The 19,862-nt window shown below is 39.7% G+C and overlaps 1 protein-coding gene across 49 annotated transcripts in view; it reads right to left on the reverse strand.

Moving 5' to 3' along the window:
• Positions 1 to 19,862, reverse strand: part of MADD (MAP kinase activating death domain) — an 83,312-nt gene that overhangs the window by 46,148 nt on the left and 17,302 nt on the right. For 29 of the 49 annotated variants that reach the window (XM_083459578.1, XM_083459577.1, XM_083459605.1 and 26 more), the window contains exons 2-13: positions 17,344 to 17,516; positions 15,926 to 16,540; positions 14,113 to 14,416; positions 13,658 to 13,789; positions 12,511 to 12,624; positions 11,601 to 11,681; positions 6,920 to 7,098; positions 5,160 to 5,395; positions 4,365 to 4,521; positions 3,630 to 3,733; positions 1,862 to 2,055; positions 384 to 664 (exon numbers count right to left, since the gene is read on the reverse strand). In XM_083459578.1, the coding sequence (XP_083315704.1) occupies positions 384 to 664; positions 1,862 to 2,055; positions 3,630 to 3,733; positions 4,365 to 4,521; positions 5,160 to 5,395; positions 6,920 to 7,098; positions 11,601 to 11,681; positions 12,511 to 12,624; positions 13,658 to 13,789; positions 14,113 to 14,416; positions 15,926 to 16,540; positions 17,344 to 17,405 (2,459 nt within the window). In that variant the 5' untranslated portion in view covers positions 17,406 to 17,516. Of the gene's footprint in view, positions 1 to 383; positions 665 to 1,861; positions 2,056 to 3,629; positions 3,734 to 4,364; positions 4,522 to 5,159; positions 5,396 to 6,919; positions 7,099 to 8,535; positions 8,593 to 11,600; positions 11,682 to 12,510; positions 12,625 to 13,657; positions 13,790 to 14,112; positions 14,417 to 15,925; positions 16,541 to 17,343; positions 17,517 to 19,862 lie in introns of all 49 variants that reach the window. The other 20 variants (XM_083459575.1, XM_083459574.1, XM_083459567.1 and 17 more) reach the window with 1 other exon arrangement.

Consider the following 19,862-nt stretch of genomic DNA (forward strand, 5'->3'; position numbering starts at 1 on the left):
TGCTACATATGTGGTTGTGAATACTGTAACTATGTGGCCAAATCATGAGACTTTTCCCTCCAAGTTGTCATTGTCCATACCAGCTGGCTGTCACATGGGGGAAACCCACATAGATCCTTCCTTCATGTGTTCCCCCAAGTGGTGCAGGACTGCACCAGAGAAAAGATGCTTCCTTGATACTGTGGGTCCTGAAATGCTGACGTGTTTAATATATATCCCTCTAGGTCTGAGGGAATACGATAAAGACCTAAGAAAATCATTAGAAGATATCTGAACTGCAGGGGGATTTTCGGAGGATAACGCATGGTACTAAGCACAAAGTAACAAGATTAGTAAAATTCCAGTGTGGCCTTCATGGAGTCCTGAATTTAGTGATATCTCACCGATTGCCATTGAGGTTCTGGTTGAACTTCGGTGTATAGCTTTCTTCCTGGTCATCCTCTTCTTCCTCTGCTGGGAACCCATACTGTGGTTCAAAGTATGGGTTATCATACTCTCTTTTCTTCACCATTCCATCCACGGAACTCAAACTGTTTGCTGGATTCTCACTATCACGACGTTCAAGACTCATTTTGGGAAAACTTGGTTGTAAAGGCAAACTGGGGAGGTGATTTGAAAATCCAGCTACCATCTTCTCCTCCATCTCTGCTGAATCAGCAGACTCCTTTGTAAAACAAACAAAAATCCAATTTGTCTACAAATACATATCCACCTAACACCTAGTGTCAGGCCCAAGAGGGCCCTAAGATTCTGAAGGCCAATTGTTATCTTTATTTCTAACATTGCCTATACTAAATGAGCTTACATCATCTCCCTGCAATTTTGTCTCCCATGTCTAACATTTCACAATTTATTTGCTGCATTAGACCAACTGTTTTCTATATAATAAATTGTATTAATATTAAATGTTCATCCATTTTCTAACACTTCTTAAATTGTCTCAAATATTGTCTCATGATTTCATCACTGTACTAGCTCATCACTACCTCTAAAGAAACATGGCTGCTCACTTGAAAAAATCCATCCAAGGTACAGTGTTGTTCACAGGGCTTCCATACATATCTATGTATAATACTTATTTCACAAAAAATCCAATAATTATATATCATAACCAGTCTACTTCCCCACTCTCAGATTTTAATTGTTTTAAGCATTCCTATTGGCTTGGAGAATATGAATATGTGAGCACCTGTCTTTTATTGGTGAGGAATGAACCATATGACTGCAGTTCACCATAGTTTTATATCAAATACGTAATTGTGACAGATCTCAAATACATAATAGTGACATAAATTCACTGTCGTCTACTTTTCTCTAGTCACATTGGCCATGTTTTCACATCACGGTAAGTCATAAACCATGGCTTCCCATACATGAGCCAATAATGCCCAGTTTGCTTCTCCCCACAAGAACTAAGAAGGGGAGAAAGCACAATCCTTGGCTTAGTGTTATGGATCATAGTTTGTTTCCTCCATGTACTACCAGGGAGAACAAAAGAGCCCAGAGAGGTCCATTCATTGTAAACTAATAACCATGGTTTACTGTGATGTGCATATCAGACCAATAAATATTAAGAACACAAAATGACAAGAGTTTTTTTAATTATTCATTCTCCATGTATCTTCCAAAAAGAAGTCCAAAGCAGCTAAGAAATCCTTTCCATCTCAAAGCTTCAAGGAGCTTTATGCCTCAGTCTTCGCCTCAGGCTGATAAGAAGTGGTTCATGAGGGAACAAATGCCCCAAACAAATCCAGCCTTTGATGAAGACCAAAGTAGTAAAACTCCAATCATCTTCAGGGTCCTTCCTATCATTCCTGTATCTCTTGCCTCCCTTACTTATACAATAAGCCCCATTACACACATGATTCACTCCATGGATGACAGTGCTGGGGCTGCTGCTGGCTGTAGTGCTTGAACTTGACCGAGGCTGATTGTTGTCTTGGGAGTTTTCACTATCAGGGGCTTGTTCATCCATATCACCCGAGTACTCCTGGAAGTCATCAAATTCCACTTCACTTGCATCACCCAGAGCTGCATGGGTTAGAGGATCCACATCTGTAAATAGATATTATACACATAAGTTCATATGGTCAACAAAAATCACAAAGGCCCAGTCTGCATGTAACACTAAGGCAAACCATGGCTTAGCATGTCCTCCTCCCTGATCCTGCTGCCGCCATGCTGCCTAGGCTAAGTGATGGTACGGCTTCACATTACATCTGAATCTAGGCTCATGGTTCGTCTCCTTCAGACAAACCATGAGCAGTAGACCAATACCAAACTTTAGTTACAGGTTGTGGTTTGTCCGGAGCAAGAAAAGCCATGGTCCCAGATAAGGCATAACTCTATGCCAAACCATGACTTAGCCTACAAAGCAAGGTGGCAGTAGGAACCAGTGGTGGGGAGCAGCTGGGAACTTTCATATTTGCGAATTTGCCATTTGAAAACTGGATCAAAATCTAACTCTAAACAGCAAAATATGCAAGCTATTCAAAATGTAGCTTTATAATTCTTTACTATAGGGGTAGCTAACAATTTTTTTTGCCTGTAGGCAGCATTCACCCTTGTCCAACTCTCTAGGGGCCATATGCCAATGGTGAAAGCGGCCAGATGTGGATGTGGCCACCTACACTCTCATACACAGGCCTCCTTGCTTATCATATGATTGATCTGATGAGTGCGAAGGGAGCTATTTGCATCCACATTAGGGCAGTGGCCACAGGGCATCCCAGCACTATGTTCTACTTTTTTTGCCACCCTTGCAAAAAACTAGTGGGGTCTGAGTTGGGGGACAGGAAAAAATGCTCGGGGACCACATCATCATGTGCCTGGGTCATGAGTCAACCACTCCAGCTTTAAAATGTAAAAAATAAAGGGAAGTAGTGTCCACGTCCATTTACTTGATGAGAAAATATGAAATTTACAATGTAAGTACTGACCAGAAACCTCAATAAAACAAAAGCCAGATTTTCTCCAGTATGGCTTTTAAAAAATATTTCTATACTGCCCTTCACACTGCCTGTCACAAAGCTGTTTACAATATAAAAATACAAAAATGCATAACATAGTAAAAAACAATACCACCAGCACCCCACTATTTAAAAGGCCATAGATTGTACAATTAGCCAAAAGCCTGGGAGAAGAGGAATGTTTTTGCCTGGTGCCTAAAGATATGCAATGAAGATGCCAGACGAGCCTACTTGAAGAGATCATACCAAAAGCAGAGAGCCACCACTGAAAAAGCCCATTCTAGCTGCAAATGACATTCTAGTCACAACGCTGCTGGTCTATGACTGTAATAAACTGATTGAAATTCTAGTCACAACTGAAGATCCCTGACCAGGCAAGAATATGTATATTTAACCAAAAAAAGCAGCCAATCAGCTTTTACCTATACTGTACTGAATACTCTCCTCTACAGTCTTCAAGAGTGATATGATTATAGTAAACAGTAAAACTTTTGGCTGGGTGGCACAAGATGTGAAAAGTAAATATACCTGTTTACCTAAACACAACATATCTTCCCAAGTCATTCACAATTATCTTAGGTTCTTTCTCTCTCAAAGCAATTAAAACAGACCAAAGCATGCACGTGGAGCTAATTAAATTATTAACTCAAAGTTACTCACTTGGAGTGTCACCGTTGATGTCACACTTCATCATTTCACTAACAAAATCACCAAGGGATGAATATGAAGAGCTGGAGTCATCATAATCCACACTGTCACTGCCACTATTTTAAGGGGGAAAGGGTGAGAAAGAATTAGAAGTGGCAAAAAAGGAAAGAAAAATATAAAGCAATAGAGAATGAGAACAGACCAGCAATAGAAAGAGAAGCAACTAAATGGAATATTTTATACTGCAAGGCTATGGTGGCATAGGTTTTGTTAAATGAACAGCTTCTCTTAAGTAGTAGGTCATCATATATACTGTATAACTCTGTGTTTGGAAATATAATTTTTAAAAAGAAAGGGGACAACTGATTTTTACTCTACCAGAAGCATTTTTAAAGGGTGCAGAAGATGGAAGGTTAATAAGGAGGTGTTATGAGTAGCATACTGCAGCAACAGAGACTGGCGCCTACATGTTATATTTTCAACACTAGCCAAAACCCTTTTTCTTCTGCCAGTCTTTTAAAAGTGCTTTTCAGAACCTTTAGATTTGGATTATATGATACCCTGAACTTCTGATTTGACTGTATTTTTTTTATCTTGCATTGTTAATGTTTTGTCAGATTATCTGTTAAACTGCTTTGGAAACGAGTGCTGGAAGCAGTATTGAAATTTTTCAGGGGAAAATGGAAAAAAAACAGAAAAACAAAGGCCACTTAGAACCAGCTACATAAAGTTGCTCTACCCACTAACCTATCATCAGTCGGTTCAGAATCTGTTTCTCTCTCTATTGGGACACTCAGTGCTTCAGCTAGTTGAGAATTGCTGTCATAGACACGGTAATGAATTGGCTGCAACTGATGAGCATACCACTTTGGCTTATCACCAATCAGAGCAGGGTCAAACATGTCTGTAGAAATAGTAAGAAAAATGAAGTTATTTCCATGATGTCATCCCCCAAAATCTCAATCAAGTGGGGCTGCAGCTGCCCTACAGAAATTATATTGTAAATGGTAGGCAAAACATCAGTCCATAGAAAGATATTTGCTTAATGGGGTTTGAAATTAAACTGAATGTAGAACTGTCCCTCCATAGAACAGATACATGCATAATTTTATTTGTATGCCAACTTTCCACAGTTCAAACCATGCTCAAGGTGGCTTACAGCATGAAAAAATACATAACTACAACACAACAAAAGCAGTCATGAGCAATAAATAAAACAATAAAAAATACACAACCAAATATAAACCACAACAATTCTACACATCTGAATTAAGATACAAAAAACAGCAACAGTCCCCAACCCAAACACACCAGCCCAAGAATCAGTTCAGCAGCCTCAGCTTTTTGTAGCTGGAGTCAGTTAGGGCCCTACCCTTCTAGGTCAGGTGGAAAAAGGCCTGCAAGGCAAGGGGTAAGTCTTCCAGGTCTCACAGCCAAGATGGTCAGATAGGATGCAGGAGACACTATTTCCTGACACTACTTTTGTATTAGAAGATTCAGCATTAATCAAGAGGTAGCAGTAAACACAAGGCCAAGACTTACTGTTGTGGATTCTTTGGAAAGCATAATTAGTTGGGTTGAGTGACCATTCCCCAAAGTATTCCACTGCCTGCGTCTTCGACAATTTATCTGCAAAAGGTGTCTGTTTTGGTCTTGAGGCTAAGAACGAATTGGCCTGAAATGCAACCACAGGCCGGGGGAAGAGGCGAAGTGTGCGAGTATGCATCTGGAATCCTTGTAAAACATTTGGTGAATTGAAGAATCTCACCATGGCAACCCTAAAAAAATCCAAAAGGTTGGTAATATATTCAACATGACAAGTCTGAAGGACACAGTACATTCACATATCATGAAAATTCTACATTTGCCTCTAGTAAGGGAAGGACAGTGGAATAAGTTCACCCATTCATAGCTAATATCAACTGCGGCCTCAAGACAAAATATGCCCTATGGAAATAAAAGAAACACCAGTGCCCCTATTGTGCTGTGACCAAAGAAAAATATATTTGGCTTCTATTCTCACTTTCTTTCCAGCAAGCCTAGGGTACAAAGATGATATTGAGTTCCATTATCAAGTCTGAAGGCAAATAATCTCTTTTACAGTAGTTGGGCCAAACAGCCTAAGCCAATAGAAGGCACTCCACACCACCGAAGTCTCAAGTGGCAGAAGTAATGGAACCAGGAGAAGTCCCAAACTATGATCCCACTCTTTCAGAGGTAGTGTGACCCCTTCTAGAGCAGGCTGGACATTGAAGCGGGATAGAAGAACCATCCACTAACCGTATCTCAGTCTTGTTGGATTATGTTTCAACTTCACACAGTTGAAATCTGGCTGGTCGAAATCCCGCAAATTGATTGCTCACAAGGCAGAGAGCTTCGAAGTTCCTTTTGCTTTGGGTTTTCCCAACATGAAAAGAACTTTTAAGCTCTCAGACCTGCTAACTGTGCTCTGGAACACTCCTGAGAGATCTTGTGGAAACTTGGATAGTCCCACAATATGTCACAGGAGCATCCCAGAGCCCACTAAGCAAGTCTGAGAGCTTAGAAGCTCTATGCCTTCCTTGAAAAGAAAGACAACCACACAGGTGTGATTCCAAGGGTATATGCATTTTTCCATGTACATGTCATTTCTGGAACGTAACCCCCCACAGAAGATTCAATCATACAATACTACAATCTAACAGTGACTCGGTACATTCACTGTCTCGCCTGCAGAAGAAGAAAAGGAGAAATGAAGCTGCTTGTCCTCAGCATAAAGAGGACAATGAGCTATAGAACTCTGTATGAACCTACTCAATGGTTACCTCTACATTTTTTTTTTCTATTTTAAATTTTCAATCAGAAAACATAGTCAGATTTAACAGAATATATATCTCAAAACAAAAGACTAGGAATGGCCAACAGGATGCTCTCCAAATGGCGTAAACCACAACTTTCATAATCCATGACCCACTGATCGTGCTGGGCTTGGGCCAATGTTAGTCGTTGTCCAAAATATATCTGGAGGGCATCACACTGGCTGACCACTGTAATGGACTGTGTGGAATCCGTATATACACAAGAGAATCTCATCCTCTAGTCTTATGCAGCCTAAGCAGTAGAAAATATTGTTAAAAACTGATGGTAGCTCACATGGAGTGTGTTCTAGTTTATAACAATAAATGTTCATGAAAAAGTCAATGAAAAAGCATTTGCTTTTTTACTGGAAAGCCACAGCATTTCAGTTAACATTTTCTGCAGGACAGAGCAGAGACCTTCCACTGTATTTGGAAATTTAACAAAAATACATTGCTCAGACTCACCGAGTGGCCACATCCACAGAGTCTACATCATTGCCATAGATCAGGGGGTTGAACTCTGTAGAAGGTGTGGACTGCATGTCATTCTGAGATTTCCCCGTAAGCAGTGGGATCTCCTGGCTTTCATGAAACTTCTCTAGGTTAAGAATAGGCTGGGTATTCAAGCTCATGCTAGCCAAAGCCTGAAGGGCAATAGGTCACAAGGGTAATAAATAAGAACGGCATTGTCAAAACTGCTTAAACTCATGGACAAACACAACCCAAGTGCAATGTTCTAGTTCCCCAGAATCAAAATACACCTCTTTCAGCAGATCAGTAAACTTTTAAGCACTCTTTGACTAACCTTTGGCTGCTCCAAGCAGAGAAAAAGAGAGGACCTTACAACCATTTTACATAACAAATTTAGAATGCTGAATGGTAAATCTAATGACTTATTGGTTGACTAATTTAGTCACTTTATCTTGCCCAAAGCAACCCAAAGCAACTTAAAATCCCCCAGGCTAACTAGTATTAGGAGGAGGGCAGGTGAGTAAAACAAGATTTATAAATATATCCCCCCCCCCCAAATATACTGGAAACTAACATGAGGAAGGTGAAATCCACCCTTTCAGTAGCTCAACTGTATAAAACCAGAAGATGGGTGTGTTAAAAATTAATAAACTGAGGCACTCCACAGAGTACCCCAAACACCAGAGATAAGGCAGATAGTGGCACAAAAAAGGACTTTTTTCCACCTGTAGTATTCCAGTTGTAAAACACCTTTCCCGAAAGAAGGCACCTGGAGTTCACTTTGTTATCCTGTAGGCACAGGGTTATGCCCCAAGGTATATTAATAATTTCACATTTGTTAAGTACTGGTTGTTTTACAAATATCCACTGCTGTTTTTTCATGATTATTGCCTTCGTGCATATTTTATTACTTTTTTTGGATTTTTAATTGCATTGTAAACCACCCTGTGATAATTTTATTTATTTAAGATATTTGTAGGCCACCCTTCATAACAATCCACTCAGTATTATTCTCTGCACTGAGATCCCAACTCCATCAATTTAAAAACTATCTTTTCAATCCAAATAAAGGTGCAGGGTCACTGTCCCCTTTCTCATAACTGCTAGTCAGGGAAGCTCAGATTTCTAGGACAGTGCCCTGTTTTAAACCCTACAGTCTTCTGCAGCTCACATGGCAAAGCTAGTATTTTCACAGAACTAACATCTCATGGTCTGACAACATCACCCAGAACATGAAGCATATAAGAGTTAAAGTTTTCACTTCCGCACGTAGTACACAATCTCATCAATCTAATTTTGCCTCGTCCTCCACTTCTTAACAGTTGTGGCCATCCTACAAACCTTGTGCCTTTCCCCTCGGCCTGAAAAGTGAGATGAGTGCCACATCCCATAGTTGCCTTTGACTGGACTTAACTATCCAGGGGTCCTTTACCTTACCTTTTTTTTTTTTACCTAATCCTCCCCGTTTTTCTCAATGTCTGCCTCTCTCTCTCAACCTCCTTGTCCTTCCGTAAAGTTCATTTCCCCACCCCCCCAAAGCAAATAAATCAAAACAGGTTAAAAAATAATCCAATGGAAACTTGAGGCAGAAAAGAGTAAAATAAAGACACCTTTTTGTCAGGCGTGAGCAGCTGTTTCTGAGTGATTGCAGTCATGCTAACCAGACACTGGAGGCAAGATGGAAGATCACATGACAACACCAGCGGACAATCAGAGGCAAGACGAACACATGATCACAGAGAGACAGATGGAGAAAAAACTATTACTACTAATACCACAGATGAGAAAGGAAATAAAAAGGGATCATAAACAGTCACAGTTCCTGAGCAAGGCCAGACTGCTTTCACCCCACACATCTGCTTGCATACACTTTTTTTAAACAGACTACTAGCCAGCTGTTTTCAATATAAATATTTATAATGACACTGATCTGAAAGGGCAATAATAAGCCCGTATATATTTGTTAAGTATTTATGCATGCATAATACTGTTGCGCCAATATTTCCCACTACCATAACTATGTTTTGTCACAAGGCAGTCACCTTCACAATGTCACCCACATTTCCTTTGCTTTACCCTGTGGATAGTAAGGTTTTGTGTCTTGCATCATAGAATGAAAGGAATGGTTATTATTCTTTTGTTAATTCACTTCACACTGCTCAAATGTGTGGGAGTTTTGCTGAATAGCCCCTAAACTGTGGAGAGAGAAAAGCAAACAGATTCTGAACGAGCGGCTGGGGATTCTACTGTAAGGGTCAATGGCTGTTCACTGCAACAGGTTACACAGGAAATCACAAACGGTTAAATGTGTAGTTCTGCTCTTCTATGGGAGTCAGAAACAGCAGCTTTTGTACTGCTAGTCTTAACACTTTACCTTTAAATACTGCATGCAGCATGCAAGGAGGTGTGGGGGAAAGAACAGAAATAAAATCATAAAACCTATTTTGACAGACTCATTCAATCTGACTAAAACCAATAAATAGCTTCACAGGATTAGAGAAAGAGAACAAATATGGGCCTCATAGGCAGCAATATGAAAATGGAGAAAATGATCATTAAGAAAGGGGAAGGCAAGACAACTGAAAGCCCAGAGATTCTAAAGGGTGTATCATGCGGGAAAGCAGATTTGTTTGTAGATATTAAGTACTGGTTTAGATGACCATTTTAAATGTAATGATGAATCATTTTATGTAGTGCACAATATGCCATGAAGCTCTGATGTGTATGATTATCTTACAATACCGCAGGTTTTAAATGGGGGTTGATTAAGGATGAGATAAACCACAGCCTACCACAGCTTCAAATACACGGAAATGAGTTAACAATACACAGTAATAACACCTGCTGATTTCAATGTTTCATGACCACACCAAAATGCTCATATGAAAACACACTGGTGGTTTTTTGTCTGGGGGGGGGGTGTCTCCCAATCCCTCAGAGCCAACTGGGGGAAGCCCTGTTGTGCAAGCAGAGGTCCTTGCACAGGGCTTCTGCTGACAGAAGCGATTAGTTGACTCTCACCCAGGATCCCAAAACATAACAAAGTGACCTGGTTTGGATGTAACACTAAATCATAGTTCGGTGTTAGACTCACATGTTCCCCCTTTTCCTTCTGTCAGGGCTTCAAGGAGTTCAGAAGCTTTCCCTTCCATGTTAGATTAACTGCGGCTTACTGTGCCATTCAAACCTGGAGAATGTGTGGCTCATTTTAACTATGATCAGCTGAAACAAGCCAAATTCATACCGGTTTAGGAAGCTGGCTTGTTTCAATTAATTGTAGTTACAATGAACCATAGCTTAGGGATTGGACAACCCACTAAACTCTGGTGGATCTACAACAGAAGCAGAACCTTCAGTTTTCCGCCTGAAAGTCACACCAGAGGAGAGGCCACAAGCCTGAGGCTTGCTTTCATAATTCTAAACTACATACTTGCCTAGGAGTAAATCCTACTATTAAATACAGCAGGACTTACTTCTGCATAAACATGTGTAGCATAGGATTGTAAAGAATCTGAACAGGTAGAAAGGCAAATCTAACAGAATTTTGGAACAAATTCAAAAATGTTACTAAATCAGAACTTTTTTTTTTTAACAAGCTTGACAGTTCACAATGTGGCACAACGGCATCCTGAAAGATGGGACTCAACAATATTTCAGCTTAATATACAGTTGTTCCTTGTGCCAAGTGTTAAGGCCAGTGCTTTTTTCAGGGGGTATGCAGGGGTACGGATACCCCTAAACATTTTGTGAATCTAAGTTTGGCCTCATTGAGGGGCAGAATTTCAATATAAGTAGGAAAATGAGAGCACCCCTAAACATTTTTTTAGAAAAAAGCACTGGTTAAGGCTTTTAGCTATTTACAAATCTGATCCAAAGCCTTTCTTACTTTTTTATCTCTAGAGGCTCCTAGGCATTTTTATGTGAGCTTCTCTAAAGTAGAAACAGAAACAGAGGACAGAAAAGTAAGAAAGGCTTTGGATCAAATTGTAAATAGCATGCCACGAGAAGATTATTGTTCAAGAAAAACAGCTGAAAAATGTAAATGGAAGGTCCTGCAGTTTCACAAGCCAAGTCAAATTAAAAAATAAGTGAACCTTAAATTAATATAGAAAGGCAATTTTTTGTTATTAGGGGAAATTTACAATGTGCTTTGAAAACAAGACTACAACTTCTACTTTGTGCCACTTAAAAGAGAATGAACTGGGGGGGGGGATCAAAGTGTCTCCTCAAGGGAAAGGATACTTTCTGGACATTTGTTCAATAGTATAATTGGACAGAAACTGCATCTAAACACACACCGGCTTTCCCTAGTCATCCTCTAACCAAGACTGACTGTGTTCCAAAGGAGCCATTGCAAAGATATTTTTTTATTCATGGCACAGAGCTACAGAAGTCCCATTGGACAGCAGAATTTCCTGCATTGAATGAAGTATCACTAATGTACCCACTATCAGCTACCTGATATAACTCTCTTTAACCACATTTCTCATAATTTAGAAATGTTTCTTCATAGAAGTTGAAATAGTCATATTTATATTAGAGAGTCCACTTTGAGTCTGAACTTTAGTAATAAGTTGTCCCATTATGATGCTGCAAACTGTGACAGCATCCTTAGTTATCTAATATACTAGTAGTGGAAATTCTCCCAGCCACATTCACTAGAATCCTTACATACCTGCTTTAAGTGCTTTTTCAATTCTAAAGATTCTGGTTCCGGCAAAACAGGTAATGACTCAGCATTTGTTGGAACAATCACCTGGAATAAAAATTTATAGAGAAAATTGCGTTTACAAAAAGTCTTGGAGTGGACAATCTTTTATGACTTCTTGGAAACAAGACAGAAATAGGGGCAGGAACCTTGAAGTGGATCTAATTTTTCCTATTGCTTATGCATTATTGGCTGTGCTCCAAGATGAATTCAGAACTGTCAAGCAGATGATTTGGTTTTCTAATCTGTCAACAAATTAAAATGTGACCTAATTATGTCACTTTGCTCCTTGGTAACAGTTGTTTTAGAAAACTTTTCCTTGCCCTTTCAATGGAATATTTTTTTAAGTGTCAGAAACAATCACCATTTAATTATAATTTTAAATTGTTCTTTTAAATATTGTTTTAACATAAAAGCCCTATAAATATATTAAACCAATAAACATATTTCAATTTGTCTTGCACATCAAGAAACATTTAACAAAGGCTCTATGGGTGTGGCTATCCGAAATGTGTATTTGCTAAATTATAAATGTGTTTTTAAGCTGTCTTTTAGGGTCTTGCATGCCCAATGCGGCCTACATAAGACAATATAAAATATATTAAAAATCAGTAATCAAACAGTTACAAAGGACAGTGACTTAAAAGCCTAACCAGAACCATTTCAGTAGGTTATTACAAAACAACTTCAAGCAAAACTGCAATTTAAAAAACGAGCAGCTGTTAAAACCCTTTAATACATAAACACACAAGGCAACATCTCTTTTGTGTTAATTAAGAGAAGGAGGTGGGATTAGGAAATAAAATCAAAACACCCACACAGTCCCCATCAAGAGGAATTATATATAAATGCTGTTTTATGAATAGGAGTTACCTACCTTATTAGTATCCAGATCAACTAGCCATACATCATCTGGCATTTTAAAGTCTAGTTTGTAAAGAAAGAAGCTGGCTGGGACTCCAATGAGATAGGGTGTTGGGGCCAGAAGCAGCTGTAGCAGGCAGAAAATATTAATAAGGAAAAAATCTGAATCCTTACAGCTTTTCTGCTAACAATCCACCCACAATCACTAAAAGCAAACTACTGGAGAGATGACGACACTTAAAAGCATAAGCAAATGTTGCTACAAGAATTCATTAAACTTTGGGCTCAGTAAATTACTGTGAAAACAATAGATGCTATAGCATTACTGAGGTAAAACAGGTGCACATCTGAATAGTAATCTGGATAGGAGACCACTGTGCATGTAAGAGCAATATATTCACATAAATAAGTATTTTTTAAAAGAATTTATCAAACACTGAGAAAACATCTAAATTTGGGAAGGCCTCCTTGCACAGGTAGAAAATGAGCTTTTCATCAAAGGACCAGATTATAAATGGAAAAAAACTGGTGCTTGAAAAGGCAGCCTGTGGTAAAAATGGCAATCAAAATGATATTGTGTTTGGAACAGCACAAAAAAAAATGCAGGGGAAATAAGTTTTGTGGAGACCAGCAAAAGAAAACATTTGACAAAATAGGCCTTGCTAAGAAATATGTCCTTTGCAAACATTCTACATTCTTGTAAAAGGTAAAAGAATAAGCCTAAAGCTTTAACAGCAGCAAGTAATGTTGCTGGAAATTGTTTTCCCTGTTTTACAATTATTGGTTCTTACAGGAACTACACTTCTAGAATCACAGGTTTCCTGCAGGAGTAACATGACCCTTCAATCTTCTAAAGTAACTGTGGACCAAATTGCCTATATGGCATCAACAGCTTTGGAAAAAAATATACCATATAACCACAGATATAATATGGAACATCTCAAAGTAAAGTTTACTCTTTTCTACACTGTCTGCCATTTCTATTCCTATCACTAAGCTTCACTGTGATTTGTAGGAACATCTCAGTAGTTGCCAGGCACATTGAAAAATATGCATTTTAATTTAGACAGGACAAAACCCAGGAAGAATTCGACTATTCTCCTGATAAAAGGTTTCAGCAGTGTCACAGCGGTACATCCTTCACTGAAACGATGGCATACCTGCTCTGCAGAAGCCATACAGGTAGGAAGGAGTGGAATCACTGGGAACATGTACTCCAGTGGGTAGATCATAGCCACAAATGCCATGACAGACATAGAGAGCGCATTATAGTCCCGGGACTGCAACACCACCTGCAACCAAGGAAACTCTTGTCAATACATCCACACAATTATTTTCTCATGATAATAAGGTCTTACTTAGGCTTCTTCCCATGGGCCTTCATGTGATAAGTATTCTAATACTGCAAAAAGTTTTCCCTAATCAAATACTATTTCATGCAGAAGCCTCAGAATCTTTATTGCTTCTGTTAATAGGAAATTGAACATTGTGATAAAAACATACATTCGTCCTTTCACATGGTCTTTGTTAAGTTTCTGTTGAAATGTTGAGGAACAGACAATGCAGCCTCTACATCTGAAATGTCTACAAGTATATTGACACATGTCCCTCTCACCTTATGTTCCAGAAGAATACAGGATAGCACCTGCAAACATGCATCCACACCTAAGAGCTCCAAGGGCAGGTGCAGGGGGAAATCCACCAGAGAGAAGCGGGATGGGTCAGGAAGGGCAAACGTCAAGGCTGGCTGCAATTCATGGGGTAAGACTTCCACATCCACACGCTTCTGGCCAGCAACAGGCACAGGTGAGCGAAGCAGCCGGTAAATCCACGCCTCAATTTCACGCAAATCATGTAGCAATGCACTGGATTTCTCCTCCACTAGAAGTGAACCTGTGAAAATCCGCCATATTGTGTCCCTGTGTAAAAGCAACAAGATTAACCCCAAACACACATACTTGGTAGTTCTACTGAGAAACCTGCCAAAATACTCAGGCTATGTGAATTCCTCCGTAAGAAGTCAGACTAGGGGGTATACGCATGTCCTATTATTTTATTTTGTTAACAAAATGCATATACCATTTGACTGTAGTATAACCTTTGAGCTATTGTACAACGCAGACCTAGGTGAAAAGAAGTATGGCAGAGCTTTAATTGCATCTTGTTGGAAGTATAAAATTCCTTGCAATGTATGGATCTATCTTTGCACTTATGTCACTACTAGAGACTCTAGCCCTGCTCAGTTTGCTCGACAATCCCATCTACCCATGCTTGCCAAAGTCGCCCACTCTCTCCCTTACAGAGCTTTGGGCTGCCACACCCTGCAGTGGATATCTCTCCACAGATTTCCTGACCTGCCAACCCACTGCTTCTTGTCACACTCTAAAACCACCTGTTGCCCACCAAGTAAACTGCAGAATGATGACATTCTTACATTTGTATTGTATTGTATTGTATTGTATTGTATTGTATTGTATTGTATTGTATTGTATTGTATTGTAAGATAAGAAAGCAATCAAACTCCAAATAAATCAGATGCTTCTTTGACTCCGAACAAGTACCCCAGGAATTGTTATACTGTTGTGCAAAACAGAAGAGTCAGGTTGATAGTCCCCAAAGATATTTAAAGCGTTTTATATAGCATATAATTCCTCCACTGTATCACACATATAGTCAATCTATAATGTATATTTTTAGAAGGCTCTAGGAGTTTTAACAGCATAAAATGAGGGGTGTAGAGTTACCGAGAACAGAAATTGTTTTTTTAAAAAGGAATCACAAATTCGCTTTCCTGTGTAGTTTTGTATTAGAATGCTACAACTACATGTACCTAGTTCTCTTTTTATGATGTATTTGTGCACAGAACATGAGACAAAGCAACAATGCTCCCGGCAGAGCCTACCAAACTAACTAAAGCTGATCCAACCATGCAGATATAAGAGCCGGGGAAGTAGTCACTTTCAAAACCACAAAGTAACTAGAACATAGGGAACAACTACAAAACTGAGCTGATTACAGACATTATTGGTTCAACTTAAGGCACAAATGCAAACTGGGAACTTGGCCCACTAAGAGGTATATGACATCCTAGGTTGGCTAAAATATGTAAGCACATAGTACATATCTTCTGCAACGGGTGTCAAGTTCTGGCACACTATCAGAAGGAAAGCAGTACCACTAGGTAGGGTGTGTGTGGAAAAGGACAGCATGGTATGATACATTCATGCCTGCAGTGACTATTCCTTTGCACTAACTCTGTGGCCTGTGTACAGCCTGCAAGTCCTCTCATGTGCCTTATGAAAAAACAGTGATTCTGTGTCTACTCCCTTTTTCTTGGAAAATAAGCACGCTTCATCAAACCACAGCAGAAAATGAACTGCATCATCTAGATATGGTATTAAAAGGGACGTTTGCATCCCTTCATGTACCTCTGCACGCCTCGAGGGATCCCAAGCTTCTTGCCCAAGAGTCTCTCGCTGCAGCAGTCCACCAATTTCTTCAGGGTATACAGACATTCACGAAAAGTAGAGAAAAAGGGATAGTGACTAATGATGCAAAGTGAGGTCAGGGTGCTGTTACGAGAACGGTGGGTGCCTTTTGCGGAACGTTTACTACGAGGTGATCGAGTAACATCTGGCGCAGACTCTGTGCTCGGTGGTTGCAGAGAACCACCGCTCTCTGAACTCTCATTACCCCTCTCTTCTTGGGTAGTGGATGTATCCCCAGACTTGGGTGCTTTCTGCCCATCTTGGGAACGATGTCTGCCACCGCCTTCTCCCTTCTCCTTGGGCACACGCTTTTGGAAAGAACGGTAGAAGTTGACGCATATCCCATAGCGAGTGAGACCAGAATCTTTATCAGTGAGTGTAAAGACAAAAGAATTATCATCTCGCAGGCTCATCCGTTTCTGTCGCACACTTAAACATCCCTCTGGCTGGCAGAAGAACACTACATCAGGAGGAAGTGGAAAATCAGTGTGATCTTCTAATGGGTAGCAGCGCAGTAGTTCAGGTGTTTGTGCCACACTATCACTGCTTGGTTGCCTACAAGCAAAGCAAATGCAAAATTACTTGATACTGAAACGCCACACTGGTTACACATTTGAACAGTGGAAATACGAGAGGGCCTATTTCTGTAAGTGGGAGCTGCAAGCACCATGACTCTGGGTTGCAATGTAATTAGGGCAATGAATAGTAAGATCTGCATCAAGAACAAATGAAAGCAAATTTGTGCTTGGCGAGGCTCTGACAGGGTGGCCAAGGTACTCAACCCAATCAAAAAGCAATGTGTGAAGGTAGGGCAGTAGCTGCGTGCACAGCTTGCTGGGTGGGAAAACTGACACCAAGAAGAAAGGACGTTGAGACTAGTGACAAAAGGAGGCTCCTGCCTTCACAAAGAGAGAAGTGGCAATTGTCAGAGGAGCTTGATAACATCTTCTAAAGTGGCAGGTATTATCTGTGTGGTCTGTACACACAGGTGGACGTGTTTTCAAACAAGAGCACAACAGTGTTCTGTTTCCCTCTCCTCAATTAGCATTTCTATCTCTCTCTCTCTCTATACACACACACACACGCAACCACAAACATACACCTGGCACTTGTGGCCATCCACTACCAAGTGCTGCATGAATGCACCACTGCCTCAGATGCCTCCAAAGGATGTTCACTGGCAAAGCTGTAGGATGCCCTCCCCCATAGCTACTCCACCTCACTAGGCATCACTGGCCAAAACACAACTCCATGTATGAGGTGGCTAACCTGTGGGCTGCATCTGGCCACCTAAGGTTTTTTTGTTTATGAATATATATGTGACAAGGGTGTAAATTCCATCTAGGTTGCTACTGTACCTGGCCCCAATAATCACAAGGTAATCAAGTAAACGAGGACAGCTCCTCTTCTTCTGCACCATTGTCTTTCCTCCTTCACTATGTCATCTCAGTAAATTATTCCCTCATTGGACCAGCTGGTTTCTGATAGCTGCCTCAGAAAACAGAATGCTCATGGAAATTGCGACATCAACCTACAACAAAAGATATTCAATTCAAGGTCAGACTCACATTCATCAATAACAATGCTCTGATCAGCACTTTCAGTATAAGCAGCATATTTGTCACAGGACAGGCTGTTCAAGCAAAATATCCACACTTCCATGTCTTAGTATGAAATACATTTGTGCCGATAAATTTTTATTAATATTACATATATAAACATATACAAAATCCACTACATAACTTGCCCATTTGATATCCACTCCACAAATCATAAGTATAATACAAAGTTTTTACAAATCATACGTATAATATAAAGTTATTTTAGGCTCAGCCAAGCCTTGAACTTCCTTCCACTCCTTTGGTAAGTATCAAATAAGTTTTACAGTCACGTATTTTATCTCTTTTACCTAATAATCACTTAGTATGAAATACACTTGTGAAGGGTAAACAACAGGGAAGTCTTGTTCACATAAGACAGCCTCCATGAAATCACTTCAAAAGATTTGGGGTCACTTGCTAGAACCACAGCTGGGCAAGGCTTGCACAGGAAATGGGGTTTTGTGAACTAACACCAATACATGAATGATGTAGATACAGCTGTCCCAATTTCCATTGCATTGTGACTGGCACCGTGTGCTACTAACATAATAGCAGTTGCCTTCACACAACTTAGAATTAACTTGCAGAGTCCACTATCTCTGGATGGGACTCTGATTGGTAGTTTAAATGGATCTGGGTTTGGGGGGAGAGTTTATCATAAATTAATGAGGATGGTTATATCTGAAACTCTGCTTTTCTCTTACACAAATTAGATACAATTATTCACTATGTTCAAATTAGGACCTTAAAAACAGGAATTGGTCTAAAGCACAAATTACATGTGACTTTAATTATACTTCTGCCCTTGAGTACAGGGTTTCCCTCAAATTGCCACTGTGAGGGGACTTAACCTGGGTTGGGATCTTAGTAGGGGGGGAGGGCTTTAAGACTTTGCCTCCTGCTATTATCCTGGTCCATATTAGGCCCCATGAGACCATTTTTTGCGATGCAAATTTCAAGTGTGGGCTATCCCAGCTATCTGCCTACATTGCTAGGATAACAACCTTGATGACAATTTTTTAAACTGTATTAACTATAATCAACCAAGACAAAGATTGTAAAATTATTGTTGAATAAGATAAAAAGAACATATAAAATTGATAACGCAACACAATTCTTAAAATGCACAATTCATAACAATTCACAAAGCCGTTTACTAATAGCAGTAGCAGCAATAATCCTTTTATCTGATCGGGTTTCTCCTTTCCTAAAGGCTGCCAAAAACAGTGTATCTTAACCATTCGCCTAAAGCTATAAAGAGATGAAGCCAGATGCACCTCAGTACAGAGGGAGTTCAACATGCAAAGAGCTACCAATGAAAAGATTGATCTTTGGGCTCCAACACCACATTCAACAGGGCATCATATGCTGATCTCAAAGCATGGACAGACTGATATGGAAGAAGGTGTTCTTGCAGATATTTGGGTGCCAGGAAGTTTAGAGCTTTTAATATCAGAGTGAGCACCTTGAATTTGGCCCTGAAACAATTTGCAACTGCTGCAGCTGTTTCAAGAAATGAATAATATGCTTGCTCCTTCCAGAATTCTTGCTATAGCATTTTGCGCTACCTGCGATTTTCAGGCCACCTTCATGGGCATGTTATAATAGTCAAGCTTAGAGGTTACCAATGCATGAGTAACTATGGCCAGGTTATCTCTATTCAGCATCTGGAGGGGAAAAAATGTTTTTTACAAGTGTGATAGGATATATTTTGACAAAATTTGACATCTTTTTGTTGCTATTGTACGTTATAAGTGCTTGTGCAGCCTCCATTTTAATTCCACTTCTTGCTAATACAGTAGTGAAAAAGAAATGCCTCAGCTGAAAAACAAAACAGGCTGAGATGTGGAAGCAAACTTATCTTGGGCACCTGAAATATTATAACTTTTCTACAAAAATAGAAAAGTAAATCTCTATTGTGATACTATCTACAAAACAACACTTTAGCAAGTGTGTGATTTTCAAATAATCACAGTCCACACAGCAATCATAATCATAGCTTATTAGTGCATAATCATACTGCACTTAATGAGTTGGAAGGAGGGAAGATTGTCTGCGTCTCAAGACCAAATGGAATCAGAAGAACCTTGGATCAGCTAGGTACTTTATATACTCTTTCCAAGCCCAAACGAGATGAAACATGGTTAAATTCTATTTTCATAAATCTTAGCTAAAACCACTTACCCTATAAAGCCTATATAACACATATAGTAGTACACAAATATGGGCTGATTAATCTGATTATCCATTTATATAAGCAAATCCTTTTTGGCTCA

This window comes from Podarcis liolepis (genome assembly GCF_965112155.1).
Source record: "Podarcis liolepis genome assembly, chromosome: 1".
In the NCBI taxonomy this organism is placed as follows: Eukaryota; Metazoa; Chordata; class Lepidosauria; order Squamata; family Lacertidae; genus Podarcis; species Podarcis liolepis.